At 52.6% G+C, this 18402-nt stretch overlaps 1 protein-coding gene across 3 annotated transcripts; it reads left to right on the plus strand.

Annotated features, from left to right (window-relative positions):
• Positions 1-255: 255 nt before the first annotated feature.
• LOC122381937 lies at positions 256-16413 on the plus strand. Of its 3 annotated transcripts, none has more exons than XM_043366764.1 (5): positions 256-484; positions 4525-4904; positions 7602-7787; positions 8465-8578; positions 15574-16413. In XM_043366764.1, the coding sequence occupies exons 2-5, from the start codon at positions 4673-4675 to the stop codon at positions 15693-15695; spliced, it is 654 nt and encodes a 217-aa protein (XP_043222699.1). In that variant the 5' UTR covers positions 256-484; positions 4525-4672; the 3' UTR covers positions 15696-16413. The 3 variants fall into 3 exon arrangements, with proteins under 3 accessions (XP_043222699.1, XP_043222856.1, XP_043222773.1); XM_043366921.1 differs by having other exon boundaries at positions 336-484; positions 4525-4760; XM_043366838.1 differs by lacking the exon at positions 15574-16413 and adding an exon at positions 15310-15334 and having other exon boundaries at positions 336-484.
• The last annotated feature ends 1989 nt before the right edge of the window (positions 16414-18402 follow it).

Here is an 18402-nt window from a genome sequence, read left to right on the forward strand (position 1 = left end):
GTCCACCTCATACTTCCTATACTGATTTCCCCAGTCGTCCCGCCAGCGACTTGTCTAGCATCCTAACTGGAGAGCATGGGGGCAGTGAACCCCTGCAGTCACCGATCTTTGACACCGCCCGATCTGGGTCACAAGGTCACCAGTGGAGGTTCCGATAGCAGCCAAAAGACAAGCACTTTTTTTGTGCGAGCCATCGACGCGCATCGAAACCCAAACCCACACCCAAACCTGACCTGACCTCTGCCCGTCTCCGAGACCTCCCATGTTGGCCGTGTCTCCCAAGACCGGAGGGCGGCGGCGGCCGAGCCTGTACGGTGGCGCCGCGCTGCGGGGACTGTGCGAACTGCGGCGGGGTACGGCCGGCCGGCAGCGCGGCGGCTCGGGATCCGGCGGGCAGACAGCCACGGCAGTGGAGCGGACGCCGTCGCGTGGTCGGAGGCGCATCTTCCGCGCAGCTGCAGGTCGGACCAGCGCGGCGCAACAGGTGAGGACAGCGCCGGCGGCCCCTCCGCCCGGGGAAGCTGGCGCGGTCAGCTCCCCCAGTGCCAGCGGGCGCTGCCAGCTCCCTCAGTGCCAGCTCCCCAGCTGTGGCGGCTCACAGCTCAGAGGCTGCGGCTCCAGGAGAGGGCGCTCAAGGTCGCCCGAAGCCGGCCTGGGCAGAAGCGGGGACCGATCGGGGACATGGCTGAGGTAGAACCGGATTGGAATGGCTGAATGGAGGTCGGTGCCGCGGGACGCTGGTGTCCGCTGGTTGCCGGTGCCGGGACGCTGGTGTCCGCTGGTTGCCGGTGACGGGACGCTGGTGTTCGCTGGTTGCCGCTGAGAATAAGTCGCCACTGTTGCGTGTGGCGCTGGTCAGTCGCTGCTGGACAGTTTCCTCCGCCGTGCGAGTACCGTCATTGGCTTAACATAAACGAACCGCCGTCTGCTGAGTATCCGGGCGGCCTTGACCTGTCATCAGGGGCCGCTAGCTCGCCAGGCAGCAGCTTCTGCGTATTATATGACAGCTCAGTGGCCGTCCCCCGGCTCTGGGTGCTCAGCAGTCGATGTCGCGTGGCGTTGGAGGCAGCGAACCGGTTGGGCTGAGCACTGAACCTGAATATCTGGTATTCGGGCCACCGCTGGTCCTATACCGTCAGCGAGCCGAACCGCGCGGCTCGTCCTCCGCCCCGACCGCCGGCAGAAGTGGTCGGCCTCGTGAACTGCGCGGCGTGCTGTACCCTCGGCTAAACAAAGATAGCTTCGTCTCAGAGCATGGTTGGCAGTCCCCGTGGGTGGGTAGCCGCACGTGGGCAAATCAAGGAATACCTACCATCATACAGAATGATGACAACCGTCAACGAACCGTATTGCCCATGGGCGCGGAATTACTTTCAGGCTGGGGGGGGGGGGGGGGGCACACCTGATACTTCCCGGAACCTAGGGTATCCCCAAATCTTGTTTTCTCACCGGTTTTATATTATTTTTCATCCCTTGGCCTTTTTAACGAAAAGAGCGAAACGAAAACATTTGCAAAAAAGTGAGATAATCTGTGCACCTTTCCGAGTTTTGCGTCCAGGAAGATCAGTCGCTCCGTCCCGTCGACCTGGTCGGCGACTTTACGTATCGGCTGGTGGGAGTCGTCAGCCACTACGGTGGCGCCACGCACTCAGGACCGTCACTGACCTGCGCGAGAAACTCAACTGGATGCCGCCCGAATTTATGTACAAACTTCAAACCATGGCCACTGCACGTAAAGCGATACACTACGGCGAACCGGTAGCACTTGCCTCTATGTTTGCCAAAAACCGGGACTCCTCAACCAGGAATAGAAATACACGTCAGGATAACCTTCTCCAGCTCCAGCGTCCCAGACTAGAAACCGGTAAGCGGCGTTTCAGTTACCGTGCCGCCGAGCTCCTAAACGACCTACCTCCCGACCTCTCACAGCTGCCACCCTCTAAATTCGCACGCGCTGTCAAGTCTCTGTGGAAAAACGATAGACCTTCGTGATGGCCTGAATTAGGCACTCGTCTTGTACATAAGTACACGGTATGTTAGAAATCGTAGCATATAGAGTCTTCCTGTGTGTGCGTGTGTGTGTGTGTGTTGTTGTTGTTCGACTGGTCTCTGTTCCTGCATGCTTACACCCGACTCAGACTCTGGGCAGTAATCGCCACGCCATGTGTGGATCGCCCATGATCGTAAATACATACATACATACATACATATGTGTCTGACGTGTACAGTGTAGGACGGGACATGTGGTTCCATTACGACGACCAGCGAGTCAGCTGCGTGGACGAGGCGTACGTCCTGAATGAAGGTCACCAACGGGACGGTTATACCTTCTTTTACCTCCACAAGGAGCTCTGCAGCCAGATAGTCAGGATGGAGGGTGGGGGACTGTAACTGCCGCACGGAGGATTGGCGCTTGAACGCCTCCTGACCGTGTCCGAGCGGGCATGTGTGTATGGGTTTGTGTGTGCGTGTGTGTGGATATGTACCGGAAATGTTTTGTATCACCTTTTTATTACATTGGTACTCAAAGCTGTCAAAAAAAAAAATCATGAAAAATTCTCAGATAATCTGTCCTAGGTAAGTGAGTCAATGAACTACCTTTGGGTACAACCTGAACTAAAGGTTTAAATTTTCCAATGTTCCACATGAGTTGTCAAGCCAGGTGAGCAGGGGATTTGCTTTTACTTGAATGTTTTCTTCCATTCAGTTTTCCTTTGTGACCCACAACCGCTCATTTAGGGAGGACAAGCTGCCCCAATGGTTCCTGGGCCCTGGCCCTATGAAAAGTTGTGGGGCAGCGCCCCCACGGCCCCAGAGTTGTGGGGGCAGGCTGCCCCCATGCCCACGGTTCCCGCGCCTATGGTGGTATTGCCAGCACGCTGTATGCGTTCCTTGGTGCTGCCTCATCACGGTTCTTGTCAACACCCAGGCGTTGTTTGCGTTATTCTGAAGCGCTTATTTACTGCCGCCGCGATGCGGTGCGATGATATTCATGCCGCGCGGTAGTGACGCAGCTGCCCAGCTGACGTAGTTCCAGTCTCGGCAGCGGGGCCGGCTGGTGAGTCAGCCCGTCGCCGCCGGCCGCGGCCGTTCGGCCCACCGGACCCGGGACCGGACCGAACGGGGAATTCCGAACAGGCTGCACGGACCGGCGCGGACGGCGGTACACGGAGAGGGCTGATCGCTCCGGGCCGCGCAGCGCCGTCAAAACCGTCCGCCCCGATCAGCCGCCGGATAACCCGTCCCCATCAGCCGCCGGATAACCCGCCCCGATCAGCCGCCGGATCCTCCGCCCCTATCAGCCGCCGGATAACCCACAAAACCGTGAATAACTCGTTATTTGTCTCTCGAAAATTATACCACGAAGACGCGCAAGAGTCCACACCTGAGATGGGAGTCATTATTAGCCGTTTTCACGACGGCCATCTGGTACACATTTGGTGCACATTTGGTGCAGATTAGGTGCATATTTGGTCAAATTAGGTTCAGTGTATCTCTTAGTAGCTATGAGCCAGGGCTGCGCTAATTGCTTATATGCTTGCTTTGTCATATTTTCAGAGAGTATCATCGATTAAAACACTGAAATAAATTCACAGTACGAAGATATTTGCTATAGCAGAAATTAGGTGCAGAGTTGGTCAAATTAGGTGCATTCGCCGGATAGCCCGTTGTGAAAACGGCTTATGTCTACATTTTCCATCAAGTTTGGCAGCAATACACAAAAGCTCGTATCAAAGTATTTAGGTACTCCCAAAATAAGGTTTTGCTTTTTGTTGCTTCACTATGGCGGATATCTCGCTCAATGCTGGACCCACTTACAAGTGTGGAGCGTTGTCCGTAGGTCGTGTAATGATCTCTGATCGATCAATAACTGGAGTCTTCGAGCTATTATCGATTTTGTCGGGAAAATAATGCGTACATGCAGTGAGACAAGGGCTGTATGCGGGTCGGCGCGTTTAGCGCAATGCAGCATGCCACGGCGGCGCACGGAATCGTGTGTATCTATCGAACTAGAGGGCTTACTCACAGAAGTCCCTCACATACTGACCGACATCTTTGCTCTAGTGTGATATTTTTAAATTTGTCCGCTCATGCAGAAGCACGCTACTTTTATCATAGTGGTTATTGATGTCAAAGCGTCGTTCTGTGAACAGATTGCAACTTATAGTTTAAAAAGATCACAAAGCTGCCACCAAAAATTACACTTTATGTGTCCTTATATCAGCGTAGCTAAATTGATTAACTGCTGTGTTTGCTGGATGTATAATATCAGCCTAGGTGATGAGTGGGTAAGTGATTTGCTGAACTTCTCCAAGGTCCTCCGTTCCTGCTCTGTAGTCGTATGCAGTAATAATCTTCGCACGCACCGAACAAGTGCATGGTAGATAGATAGGTACCTGTATATCACGCTTTCGCTGTTGAACATTTTAATATCAACATAGATCTATTTTTTTTTTTACTATATGTCATACCTAGAAGATATTGCTCGAGTCGTTGTTGTGGACCGAATCTATGTGTCCCCAGGATTCTGGTGGTGAACGACACCGCTGCCGCCCGGATCGAGCCGCGCTGACTGCAGAGGGAGCTGCTCGACTGCTGAGGGAGCTGCTCGGCGCTGACTGCTGAGGGCGCTGCTCGACTGCTGAGGTTGCCGACCGGCGGCCGGCGCGCGATGTCGGGTGGTAGGTGCGCCGCGGTGTCGGCGCTGCGCGCTGCCTTGCTGCTCCTCTGCTGCCTGCAGCTCTCCAGCACGGCGGCCGGTGAGTCGTGGGGACGGCTGCGGTCGCGCGCGCGGCGCGGCGGCGGCCTGCCGCACTTGTTCCAGCTCAATGCGCGCACCTACCTCGCCTGTATGCTGCTCAGTGACGACGAGGCGGGCTCCGACAGCGGCGAGGAGGTCAGAGGTGAGCGTCCGGGGGGAGGCGCGGCCGTGCTGCCACATGCTGCCTGCTGCCGGGCACCTCCGGTCACCGCCGGCCGGCCGGGGCTGGGGGACAGGCCGAGCCGCCTCAGAGGCATGGAGGGGCTACTGCCGGCCGGGGGAGATGCGGCATGCTGCCTGCCCGCTGGGCCGCCCCGCCGGCCGGGGCTGGGGGGACAGGCCGAGCCGTCTCAGAGGCATGGAGGGGCTACTGCCGGCCGGGGGAGATGCGGCATGCTGCCTGCCCGCTGGGCCGCCCCGCCGCGCCGGCCGGGGCTTAAGGGTCGGGCCGAGCCGCCCCAGCCCCGTGGTCATGTCGGAGCAGAGCTGCTGGCCGGCGCCGGCGCTAACACTGGGCTTATTGATAGCACGGGGCAGCCTCGTCTGTCCGGCGACACCAAGGGTAACAGCCTGCTGAATGAGTGTGACTGACGTGAAGCAGTGGGCAGACGACAGCCTTTTGATGTCTCTGAAAGTCGTTGCAGCTTTAAAAGGTTACCAATAAAGGTTACGGGCGGAACATTAGAGACATATGTAGGTAGTAGGTACATACCTCTGTGGGTGGAAAGCGTCTCGCCGCGTAGCCGGACCTATCAGTGATAACCGTGTAGATCCAGGTGAGTCAGACGAGACCTCCGTCCGATGTGTCCCGCCGTTGGACCCGCAGTGTCCCGCCGAGTGGACCCGCAGTGTCCCGCCGAGTGGAGCCGACCCGGGCCAGCAGCTGTGCTCGCTGACTGATGTCGGGGGCTCACTCCACAGGTAAGTCCTGGTGGAATGGGCCGGGTGACGCTCCGTCGTCTGACGACGGAAAGCGAGGGGCTCACTCTGCGAGCCTCGCTGGCCTCACTGCAGCCGCCGGAGGGAGCGAGGAGTGCCGAACCCACCGGCTCAATGGCAAGTGCCCGTTTGAGTTGCTCCGGCATGCGCGCTGTAGGGATGACGTGCGCGGTGCGACCAGTGGCAGTGTAAGGGTCTCATGGCTCTGACTCTGCAACTGGAGTATCAGAGGTCGCGTAGCGGTTCCGGGCGAGTCGGAACGTGCTGGGAGGGCGGTGCCCTCATGACTACGCGGATACGAGACATGTCAAATGTCAAACAAACTCTTTCTTCTACTCGTGTACCGATTTTGTCGATGCGGTGGACGAGACACCGCCTTTTCTTCACTAGACGTGTGTACTGTACCTTCTGACCTTCAAAAGCCACTCAGTGAAGTCATTTTGACTGAATTTGTCAAACTAAAAGGGAATTGACTGGACGACCGCTCGCTGCCTGCAAATGGGCAGGGGTTCCTAGGAGGCGGCCGTCGCCGCTGGGTTTTTCCGCTGGGCGTGGGCGTAACCAGCAGTTTTTCCGCGCGGCGTGGGCGTAACTGCAGCTGCAGCGGCCCGTGACGAGTCCTGCGCCCTCTGTGTGTTCCGTGCCTCCTGTCTAAACTCGGGTCTTGGGCCGACGGTATAAGCACGGCCTGCGCCGAGACGGCACGGGATTTGGGCTGGTGATTGCACATAGTGGCTGCGCCGTGACGGGTTCACGTGTCCGTGACGTCCGTGTAGTAACTGACGTGAACACTCTGAGCGCAAACTGTGACTGTGACGTGGACACTGTGACCAGTGACCGGCCTGTACCGGACGGTCCGCCGCGCGTCCAGTGGCCGGCCTGTACCGGGCGTGGCACTCGGAACCTCGGAACGCGGAACGCGGGGAGCACTTTAGCAATAAAAGGCCCAATTGTGCTTTTTGGCCCTAAAAACTTTTTCTCTTTGGCCCCTCACTCCTATACTACGGGGATAAAACAGCGACTGAGGAAATGAATGGCGTAGAGCCTCATTCGTCCTTGCATTATAATTTTCCTTTGAATGAGACTATATATGTTGTCGGTTTTAGAGAAAGAGCATACGTAATGTATCACGCTTAAAGCCGTTAGGGCTGCATTTGACGGTTTTAGTTAGCGTTGATCATTGACCCAAAGTGCAAACGTAGAAGCGTGCAGCTGGTGTGTATGTATCCGTCTCACTGATGGTTTATACTGCACCATATTAGGTATGTGCGCCACTGTTCGATATACCTACCATATGCAGATGTAATTAAAATGTTTCCATGACATTTCACATATTACACTGTGAGTGTGGACTTCCACTTATTGACAAGTTAGCCTATATCGCCTACACATTTAGCGAAACATTCGCAAGCCACATGCAGTTTCGGTGGGTGTTTTCCAAACAAAAACAAGTTTTTTCCAAGTTGAAGTTTACATTCAGATATTGTAATATTAATCGCCTTTACATGGTTACCTTTATTTGTGGGCTGTGGCACGTACACGTAGTTACTTGCATGCATCTCAAGTCGTCGAGCTGCTAGTTGAGTGCTGCTGCTCGGCCGCCCATGACTGACCGCATCGGCATGACCGTGCCGCCGAGCAGACGGCAGACCCGTCCACTGCTGGGGCTTTATGAGTGATCTTTGAGCTGTATGACGCATCTGTTTTTTTTTTTAGAATGATTGCAATTCATGTGCTTATACCTATTATCAAACTGGTTATTTTCATGTTTTTTTTATTGTAACCAGCAACGGATTAATAAGCTCCCTTACCGAATTTCTATACTGATGCATCAGTCACAAAGGATATGCACCAATCTACATATCTCCGGGCGTGGCTGACACCTGACTGGCCGCGGCAGGGTCGAGTCGGCTGGCAGACCGGATAGCCAGTCGGCGGCCGGCGAGCAGCCCGCGGCGGACCACCACGCGGAGGCCCGCCCCTGCCGACCCGGCCTTCTGCCCCAGCGGCGTCACCTACTTCGACGGCTGCAACTCGTGCTCCTGCGGCACTGAGCAGCTCTGCACACTCAAGGCCTGCAACGCCGGTAAGTACCGGCGCCCCCCGCCAGCCAGCCCAGAGGCGGCGCACGCTGCCAAAAACATTGGTTTTTATTCCGAATTCAATTAGAAACGAGCAAGTTCTCGCATATTTAATGCTTGCAGCTGCTTAGCGGTATTTATGAGTTCTCGTTCAATCCTGGCTCCAAGTCGATCATTTTCATTTCGTCACTTTCAGAGTGCCTGATTGCTTTCATGTTTGCATTTTCGGAGATCTGGATACTCCTCCATGGTTCTACATGTCTATAAATCTACTTTTCCCCTAAAAATGATGATAAAAGCGGAGGGAGAAATGCGTGCCACCAAGGAAACATGCAACGAAAAACTACAAAATAAATGATGCAACGAAAACTAATGCATCGAGGGTGCAACAAACCAGAAATGCAAATAAACGACAACAAGCTAACAAGCAGGCAAACAATATATATATATTTTTTTGCTTATGTGTCATGATTCGGCGACAGTAAAAACAGAATGAATGGTCATTGGTCAATCGCATTGGATAGTCCTTGGTGTTAAATCGCGCACAGGGCGTGACGAGCGAATGCAGTCTTTTCGCGGACCCTGTCCCGGTGGTGTATGTGACGGTAAAATGTGACTCTGTGCAATGTGGTGACGACAGTGCTGCTCCAGCAGTGTGCTGACCCGCGGCTCTCCCCAACAGACACCACCGTGCAGATCTTCGACCCGTGCTCCCGCGTCACGTGCGGCTACCACCAGCGCTGCCAGGCCATATGTGTCGGACAGGTGTGCCAGCTGAAGCCGCTCTGCGTGTCAGGTGAGAGCGCCACCGGTACTCTGCGTGTCACTCCACCAGTACTCTGCGTGTCACGCCACCGGTACTCTGCGTGTCAGGTGAGAGCGCCACCGGTACTCTGCGTGTCACTCCACCAGTACTCTGCGTGTCACGCCACCGGTACTCTGCGTGTCAGGTGAGAGCGCCACCGGTACTCTGCGTGTCACTCCACCAGTACTCTGCGTGTCACGCCACCGGTACTCTGCGTGTCACGCCACCGGTACTCTGCGTGTCAGGTGAGAGCGCCACCGGTACTCTGCGTGTCAGGTGAGAGCGCCACCGGTACTCTGCGTGTCAGGTGAGAGCGCCACGGGCAGGTACTCTGCGTGTCAGGTGAGAACGCCACCGGTACTCTGCGTGTCAGGTGAGAGCGCCACTGGTACTCTGCGTGTCAGGCGAGAACGTTACGGGTACTCTGCGTGTCAGGTGAGAGCGCTACCGGTACTCTGTTTGACGGGTAAGAACGCCACCGGCACTCTGTTTGACCGTGAGAGCGCTACCGGCACTCTGTTTGACGGGTGAGAGCGCTATCGGTTCCATGTGTGACGGGTGATAGGGTTACAAGGTACTGAAGAGGGTTACGACAATGTGAGCGGGAGTACTCTAAGAAGTACTCTAAGAGTACTCTTTTTGACAGATGAGAGCACTACGGGTACATGTGCAGTTTGAAGGTGAGCGCTAGGGACCTGGAAAAGGATTGCGGCCTTTTGTGATGATACTGACGGATCCAGAACAGTGTTTTCAGATCAGAGTACGCTGGAGGCATACTCCCCTAAAAGGTTCTCCAATAAAACTTCTCGGGTTGTGCTTTCATGTGTCTCGCTATGCAGCACTTTTGGATTCGCCATTGTGAAGGGGTTACGGTAGGTACCGTGCATGAAAGAATCACTCACGGACGTTGTGAGAGGTTAATAGGAGTATTAGAAGATTACGAATGTCACCGGTCCCGCCTCCTCCTCTGGTAGTGTCCCCAGTTGGCCGGTCCCCAGTCCCGCCTCCTCCTCTGGTAGTGTCCCCAATTGGCCGGTCCCGCCTCCTCCTCTGGTAGTGTCCTCAGTTGGCCGGTCCTCAGTCCCGCCTCCTCCTCTGGTAGTGTCCCCAATTGGCCGGTCCCGCCTCCTCCTGTGGTAGTGTCCTCAGTTGGCCGGTCCCCAGTCCCGATTCCTCCTCTGGTAGTGTCCCCAGTTGGCCGGTCCCCGGTCCCGCCTCCTCCTCTGGTAGTGTCCCCAGTTGGCCGGTCCCCGGTCCCGCCGCCTCCTCTGGTAGTGCCCCCAGCGCGCCGTCCCCAGTCCCGCCTCCCCCTCTAGTAGTGTCCCCAGTTGGCCGGTCCCCAGTCCCGATTCCTCCTCTGGTAGTGTCTCCAGTTGGCCGGTCCCCGGTCCCGCCTCCTCCTCTGGTAGTGTCCCCAGTTGGCCGGTCCCCGGTCCCGCCGCCTCCTCTGGTAGTGCCCCCAGCGCGCCGTCCCCAGTCCCGCCTCCCCCTCTAGTAGTGTCCCCAGTTGGCCGGTCCCCAGTCCCGATTCCTCCTCTGGTAGTGTCTCCAGTTGGCCGGTCCCCGGTCCCGCCCACTCCTCTGGTAGTGCCCCCAGTTGGCCGGTCCCCAGTCCCGCCTCCTCTGGTATAGTGTCCCCAGTTGGCCGGTCCCGCCTCCTCCTCTGGTAGTGCCCCCAGTTGGCCCGTCCCCAGTCCCGCCCACTCCTCTGGTAGTGTCCAACTCTCCCGCCGGACGCCGGTGACGGTTCACACTGCACACACACTCGGTCTGTACCGCGGTGCTGCGTAGCGGCTGTGGGCGGCCCTCGGTCTGTTTACCAGGCACGGCCGGCCGTCCGCTGCCCTCCCGTCCGGCCAGCACGTGCACGGGCCAGGCGTGCGGCACACCACCATTTATACTGACCAATGGCACTTATAAATACTGGTACCCGGTAGGATACTGTTGATAGAGTTAAAGCATGTTAAAGCCCAGCATATTAAATTGGGATGAGTTTAGAGCTCCAAAAATGCCTCAAAGCTACTTCAGATGCTTGCCATATTGCATTGATTGATACTGTTATGTATTTTTTTATCGTTAACAAGATGTGTCACTTGTTCCCATTTTCCTTCCAAGTCTAAACCACGTTTTCGACTAAGTCACCTGCCTCATAGGTGATGGGATTGCAGCTGAACTTGATCTAAAAAAAAAAATAGCAGCCTGATTATCCAATGCAGTTTGAGATGAACTCCCAAGCTGTTTACCATCTGCTGCGGTCTACAGAGCATGGCCAACACATCAGTGTTTGTCCCAGCGGTTAGCGGGTTAGCAGCCCCTGGAGGCCGGAGGGATAACGGTGCTCCCTGGAGGCCGCAAACTACCTGCCCTCCCGGGACCACTCGAACCAGAACCCGCACCACACGGACCACCGTCCCTGGACCACACGGACCACCGTCCCTGGACCACACGGACCAGAACCTCAGGACCACAGCCCACACGGTCCACACTTCCTAGACCGCGCGACCACCCTCCGTGGACCACAAGGACTACACGGACCGCCCTCTGTGGACCACACGGACCACCCTCTGTGGACCACACGGACCGCCCTCTGTGGACCATACGGACCACCCTCTGTGGACCACACGAATCGTACCCCTGGACGATGCATGCTGCTTTTCATGGCGCCCTCTGCACCACTGTGAAGCTGTACAGCGCCCCCTACGGCCGCACAGTGCGCAGTGCACTGTGCAGTGTGCACATACACCACGGTAACCGGACAAAAGATCGTAAAGCAGAAGATCGTATGGCAGAAGATCGTAGGCAGTTGATCGTATGCAAAATATCGTAATGGATAAAGATCGTACGACATAATGCTCGTATGGACAAAAGATCGTATTCGCTAAAGATCGTCAAGGAAAATGATCGTATGCCAAAAAGTCGTAATGGATAAAGATCGTACGACATAATGATCGTATGGACAAAAGATCGTATTCGCTAAAGCTCGTCAAGGAAAATGATCGTATGCCAAAAAGTCGTAATGGATAAAGACCGTACGACATAATGCTCGTATGGACAAAAGATCGTATTCGCTAAAGATCGTCAAGGAAAATGATCGTACGCCAAATGATCGTATGAGATAAAGATCGTACAGTCAAAATATGGTAGGTATTCACATGGTACAGCCCAACTCCAGCGCATACAAAGCTTATCAATTTCTGTGTTCGCGTAGTAAGTGGCCGTCGTAAGCTCGACCATACATTGATGTGTAGTCGGTCCATTTATTCGCGCCGTTTAATTTCGTACCGGCTTTTCTTCTGTTTCTTATTGTTTCCTGCGTTGTCTCTTGTCCGATTTTATATCTGATTAATTCATGTCACTTAAGTATTTATTTGATATTGTCATAATTATCTACGGGGCTGTTACTTTAGTTTCTGTTTAGTTGCAGCCCTAGTACCTTAGTTTCCGATGTCTCTTCGGTTTGTTGTCGCTCTTGTGTCGTGGAGTCCTGGCGGCCGGCACGAGCGGTGCGGTGGTGGTGCAATATAAGCTCTCTTGTGAAGCTTGCGTGTCGGAGCCGGGGTGGCGAGGCGAGACCCGTCTACAGATGTTATTTCAGAGCTTAGATGGCTCAATGACACCTAAAAGCAACGCGTTGTATATGTGCCGATTAAATGAATGTATGTGCTGCCGTTTTCATGTACCTATTTGAAGTGAATACAACTAAACCCATGTCCCCCCCCACCCCACCCCCACCGCCTGGAAGGTTAAAATGTTGCTTAAGCGGCTGAAGTAAACGGCGTTAAAAATACTTTTTCCTTCGCAGTGTTGCATTTTCATATTGAATCGTCATCGCTTTACGAGTCATCAACAGATGTTTATCGCGTTATCACTATCGAAGTCGCAATTCTCCTAGTTATAGGATCCTAGTTTCAATCCAATCCTAGTTATAGGAGTCATTGTTATCGAAGGCCGGTTAAAGATGTCAATTGTCCATCATTGGTTCGAAATCGCCCCAGTAATTACCGAGTTACTGAAGTGGGAACAAATTTGGCACCTCTTCTTTTTGTATTTTGCACGTGCATTGGGGGTCACTCACATAGATCAAGGGTATCCGACCTTTGGTAGAAGGGATGCAGCTACCCTATAAAAATTACCGCAAGACAATCGCTCAAGCCGCTGCTGAGATATGGGCCTCTCAAAAGCGTTACAGGCCGGGCCGGGCCGGGCCGGACCGGGCCGCTCATACTGAGATTTTCCCGTTATATTCAAAAGACTTCGCTTCGCTCGCTGCGCTCGCTCGCTCGTAACAACACTATTCTATACGATTATTTTCTTTACGAACGTAACGTTACGATCTTTTGTCGAACGAACTTTTACAACATACGATCTTTATCTTACGATCATTTTCCTACGATCTTTTTTGTACGATCCATTGCTTTACGATCTTTTGCTTACGATCCTTGGTCGTACGATCTTTTGCGACATACGATATTTATCTTACGATCATTTTCCTACGATCTTTTTCATACGATCAATTGCTTTACGATCTTTTGCTTACGATCTTTTTGTCGTACGATCTTTTACAACATACGATCTTTATCTTACGATCATTTTCGTACAATCTTTTGCATACGATCAATTGCTTTACGATCTTTTGCTTACGATCTTTTTACCGTACGATCTTTTTATCAACATACGATCTTTATCTTACGATCATTTTCGTACGATCTTTTTCCATACGATCTTTTGTCTTACGATCTTTTGTCACGTAATCCACATACACCACACAGTGCACACTGCGCATTGCACACCCTCCTCGGAACACCCGCCCCTCGACGGCGCTAATCATGCCGCACGATCACAAACAGGCTGCACCGGAATGGACCGCGTGTAGTAACGCTGCACTTCAAAGGAGCTCTTTCAGTCTTCTGCAGTGTCCCAAAATGATATTTTGGCTTGGGTGTCACAGGGGAATATTCGTCACTATAAAGAGGGCTGAGAGTGGAAAATTGCGAGTTAGAAGAGTACAAAAAGAGCAGAAAACAGATAGCAACAATTACCTAATTTGTGAGTGTTGGAGGATGTGGGTTGAGTGGGAGCTGTCTTAACCCTCGCACGACCAGGCCATTTCTCATAACACGAACGACCAGGGGGGGGTTGTTACGACCCCCCCCCCTGGCGTTTCGAAACGGAAGGTCGTAGAGCTTAGCGGAAAAAACCAACGGATTGCTCTCAACGAGATCTCGCGATTGGTGGTATATTTTTTGGTCCTAGGTCAACATTTGACCTACTTATGACCGGTCAAAGGCAAATTTTCCGAAAAAATCAAACTTTTTCAACTTTCCGCGGCGATTGCGGCAAAACGGTGGGAGATATCGACTTGAAACCTTCACTATCGTGTTCCTTGATCAATTCTCTATCGTTTGGTATGTATTTCGTTTCCCTAGCTCTAAAAATGGCGCGTTGGGAGCGCCGGAAGTCGGCAAGGTCACAGTCGGCGGCAGAAATTCAAAAAATCAAAATTTAAATTTTTGAAATCTGATTGTATTTTTGGATTTGGGAGGTCCATTTGCTCCCTATAGAAGCTAATATTGCTGCATATTCCCATTGAGGTGACATGAATTAGCAAAATAGTGGTTCGGGCGCTTTTCAAAAATAGTACCGGACGCTGTTCCTCTTGTGACGTCATAGCTCCGTGACCTGACCTGACCCGGTCAATTTTCTTGCACTGCACCACACGATAGCCAATGCTTGCCCCAACATGCATGGGAAGTTTTATCATGATCCATCAAACAATGTGGGTATCACCGGCAGAAAACCTAGGGATTCGGCGCACACGTTTGGTAACTGTCGGCCGGAGGCTGTACCCCTTATGACGTCATAACTCCGTGACCTGACATGACCCGATCAATTTTTTTTCGGCAAAAGATGCGCAAAGGTTGCCGCAGAGGGTATTGAAAATTTCAGCCCGCTACGACAAGCCGTTTAGCGTGCACTTCGAAAAAACCTCAGGGGGGGGGGTGATACAACCCCCCCCCCCCTAGGCGTTCTAGGGTTAAAAGATCATTGAATCGAATATGGAGGGAGGTACAAAGTGCACGCAGATGGTCTTATTGGTAAACTAGGGAGTGAAAAATCGTTCTGGAAAATTGGAGGTGAGAGTGGAAAATTATTTTGATTTGGATGTCACTTCCCACCCAAACTGGCAAATTTTGGGACACTGTTCGAATTTTGGGACATTTGTTCGGCCTACGGTAGGCCGAACAAATACAAATACACGAACAAATACATATATATGCCATGAGCTAAGTGAGATACTTAAGACTTATCAGGAGGGACAACAACTTTAATTTTATCACTTTTACAATGTCGTAAATAGGTACAATGCGTCATCCTTTCCACGGTGTGGCTATAATAGGTACATTGTCGTGTTGTCAGTTTTCATATCTGTGTTTGTCTTTGCCTTCGCATGCATAATGAGCATAACCTCTTACTCGCCCATTTAGTAGCTACTTTTCGCGTTTGGCTATTTGCGGGCTGTTTCGTTCCGGAACGGCTGACATTGTACATACAATGTACATACATACCTACGTGTAGGTGACTGTCCTAGCTGTACGGTACAGTGTCCTTGCTCTCCCCGGCTGGTGACAGTGCACACTGCACGACTGACAGTTCCACAGTCCACACTGCACGGCTGACAGTCCACACTGCACGGCTAACAGTGTGTGTGCTCTCTCCGGTAGATGACAGTCCCAGCTGACAGTGTGTGTGCCCTCTCTCCGGTAGATGACAGTCCCAGCTGACAGTGTGTGTGTGCTCCCTCCGGCATATAACAGTCCCAGCTGACAGTGAGTGTGTGCTCTCTTCGGCAGATGACAGTCCCGACTGACAGTGTGTGTGCTCTCTCCGGCAGATGACAGTCCCAGCTGACAGTGTGTGTGTGCTCTCTCTGGCAGATGACAGTCCCGACTGCACGGCTGACAGTGTGTGTGTCCTCTCTCCGGCAGATGACAGTCCCGACTGCCACAACTGTCCGTGGCTCTGTGTCGACGAGCGGCTGAACTGCAGCGATAACTACGGCAGCCGCGGCTGTAAGCCCACGCTGGCCTGCTACAAGCCCAACATGTAGCGCCCCGGACGCCTCCAGCACCGCCCCGGACGGCTCCTGCCGCCAGGCTGTATCAGACGGCTCCTGGACCCGGCGCGGTCGGCTTCCAGGACCGCCTCAGACGGCTCCTGGGACACTGTGTCTCAGACGCGGCTCCTGGGACCGCCAGGGACTCCAGACGGCTCAGACGGCTCCTGAACCCGGCGCGGTCGGCTTCCAGGAGCGCCTCAGACGGCTCCATGGACACTGTGTCTCAGACGCGGCTCCTGGGACCGCCAGGGACTCCAGACGGATCCTGGGACCACCCGGGGCTCCAGACGGCTCAGACGGCTCCTGGACCCGGCGCGGTCGGCTTCCAGGAGCGCCTCAGACGGCTCCTGGACAGTCCGCCTCAGACGGCTCCGTGGACAGTCTGTCTCAGATGGCTCCGAATACAGTCTCAGACGGCTCCTGGACCCGGCGCGGTCGGCTTCCATGAGCGCCCCAGCGTCTCGCAAATGTCTCACGCCTGTGCCTATGATCGTGCTAGAACGAAGTGGTACAATAAGTGAATCACTTCATTTCGTATATTGAACTGTAAATATTTCGAGGTGCAGGAACTGAATAGTTTGAACACGGTGAAGCTGTAGGGTATTTCGAAGTGTTGCTGACATTGAGAGGCATTTGTCTAAGTTGAGGGCATGCTGACTGCTTCACATTAAGAATGGACATTTATTTTAAATATAGCGACTTTCATCGATGAGTTTTATTTGGCAACCGGTCGACTGTCACTAAGGCTAGCAGTATTGGACTCCCTTCAAGAAGTATCAATTTCCTTTATGCTTAATGCAATTCCTTTACGACGAAATAGCGCGATATTAGTTGGCAATTGGCATGCCCCATTCCTAAGGGTTTTCACTGAAGAAGACTCAACCCTCCAAGACCGATAGGAAGTCGCGTATAGATAGTTAATCCCCCCTCCACGTTTTTACACGATTGTTCGGCGCGCGCTGGCTGTAGAGATTTCAGTTCAGTTGCATTTTCAGGTCCGGTAAGGTCACTGTCAAATGACGTCACAAGTGAACATTAGCGCGGTCTCAAGAGTCGCAAATTCGTAAAGTCCTCTGTGCCAGCCGCCAAGGGGCCTTTCACAGGGAAATAAAAAATAACAGGACTTCATTTCATAACCTCCTTACCCTCACAAATTGTATATCTCAGATATTTCCTAATGACATATCCCATGATTGACCCGCACCGGTGCTCGACGCCAAACGTGCCTGGTAGGTGGATGTTTTGAACACCCCCGTCTAACTCGACTCCTGAGCAATTTAGAGATTGCGTAAGCGGCATTCGAATTTCGAAAGAGCGTCACATATCATGATGAAAGTGCACCGATCATTTTTAGGTCAGGTCAAGGGTGAGGTCACCAAATTTCCTCAGAAGTCATATTTCGTCTATTTCGACAATTTTGACAAAGCTGCGCATAAATCTAGAAAAATAGAGCTACAGCGCCGTGGAAAAACGCATTCCATAGCTTTCTGAACCCGCGCCCCGTAGGGGGAGGGGGGGGGCCGAAACGGCCCCGTTGTCCTTTTCTGTTGCTATCTCCTAAACGGCTGAAGATATCGCCACCAAACTTTCAGGACCCCTCCGGGCATCAATTTTACACATTGTGACCATTTTTCCAGAGGCTATGATAGGTTTGCCACAAATGACGTCATGTTCTGATATTTTCGAACCAAAAAAAGTTTCGCTAGAAGAGCTGTGAGGCCTACAGCTTTGAAGATACAGAAAAATGTTCAGGATATAAAAATGTAAAATTAACAGGGCTACAAAACTGCTATCTTGTTTTTTTTTTGTATTTTGACCCCCAAAAAAATCGAAAAAGTGATCTTAAGGATATAATAGCCAAAAAGTCTCAACAGTTTTTCGATTTTAGAAAATCGAAAATTGGATCTATGATCTCATAGGATCTGACGATAAAACAAGAACATGGATCTATGATCTGAGTGGATCCCACCATGCACAAGATTTGAAACCAAGTTTCTACCTAAGTGTTTCTATGTCAATAAGTGCCGCAAAACTATGGAGTATGACGTTCAATCACATAACATCTCTAAAATAGAACGTTTTTGAGTTGCAATGAGTGATATTCTGGGATTTCTGAGTTGACGAAAGTAGGTAAATGAGGATCTATAATATCACTGGATCTCAATCAAAATTAGACTTGGATCTATCCCGCGCCGGGCCGGTGCTCCGAGACTTCCACGCCGGGCCAGGGGGGGGGGGGGGGTCTGAACACCAGAGCTGGGCAAGTGCGTTCCTTTAGTGCGTTCCTGCGTTCTTCCGTACGTACGCACCACCCTTTTTAGGAACGCAAGAACGCAGGAACGCAAAGTTTTTCAAAGGAACGCAAGTAAGAGGAACGCACCACCCGAAATTTTGAAGCGTTCCTGCGTTCTTGTGGAACCACCCGAAAAATTATATTGCTGCCAATGACCTCTGTCAAATGTTTGAATCTCGAGTACGTGTGTTTGCCGGTAGAGGCGCCACTTGTCGGTCGAATCGAGGAAGGCTTGCTTAGATTAAGTGGTGATGTTTACTATTCGATTCGGTTTCAGGCATTAAATGTGTAAAGAAATATGATAACTTTTACTTAGATACATCTTTCAACTTAACTATTGTTTTTAAGCAGGTCATATTTTTGTTGAAAACCCTACGGATGATATTGGTAAAACCGGTAAAACGT

This window comes from Amphibalanus amphitrite, unplaced genomic scaffold (genome assembly GCF_019059575.1).
Source record: "Amphibalanus amphitrite isolate SeventyFive unplaced genomic scaffold, NRLGWU_Aamphi_draft 000001F_arrow, whole genome shotgun sequence".
Lineage (NCBI taxonomy): Eukaryota > Metazoa > Arthropoda > Thecostraca > Balanomorpha > Balanidae > Amphibalanus > Amphibalanus amphitrite.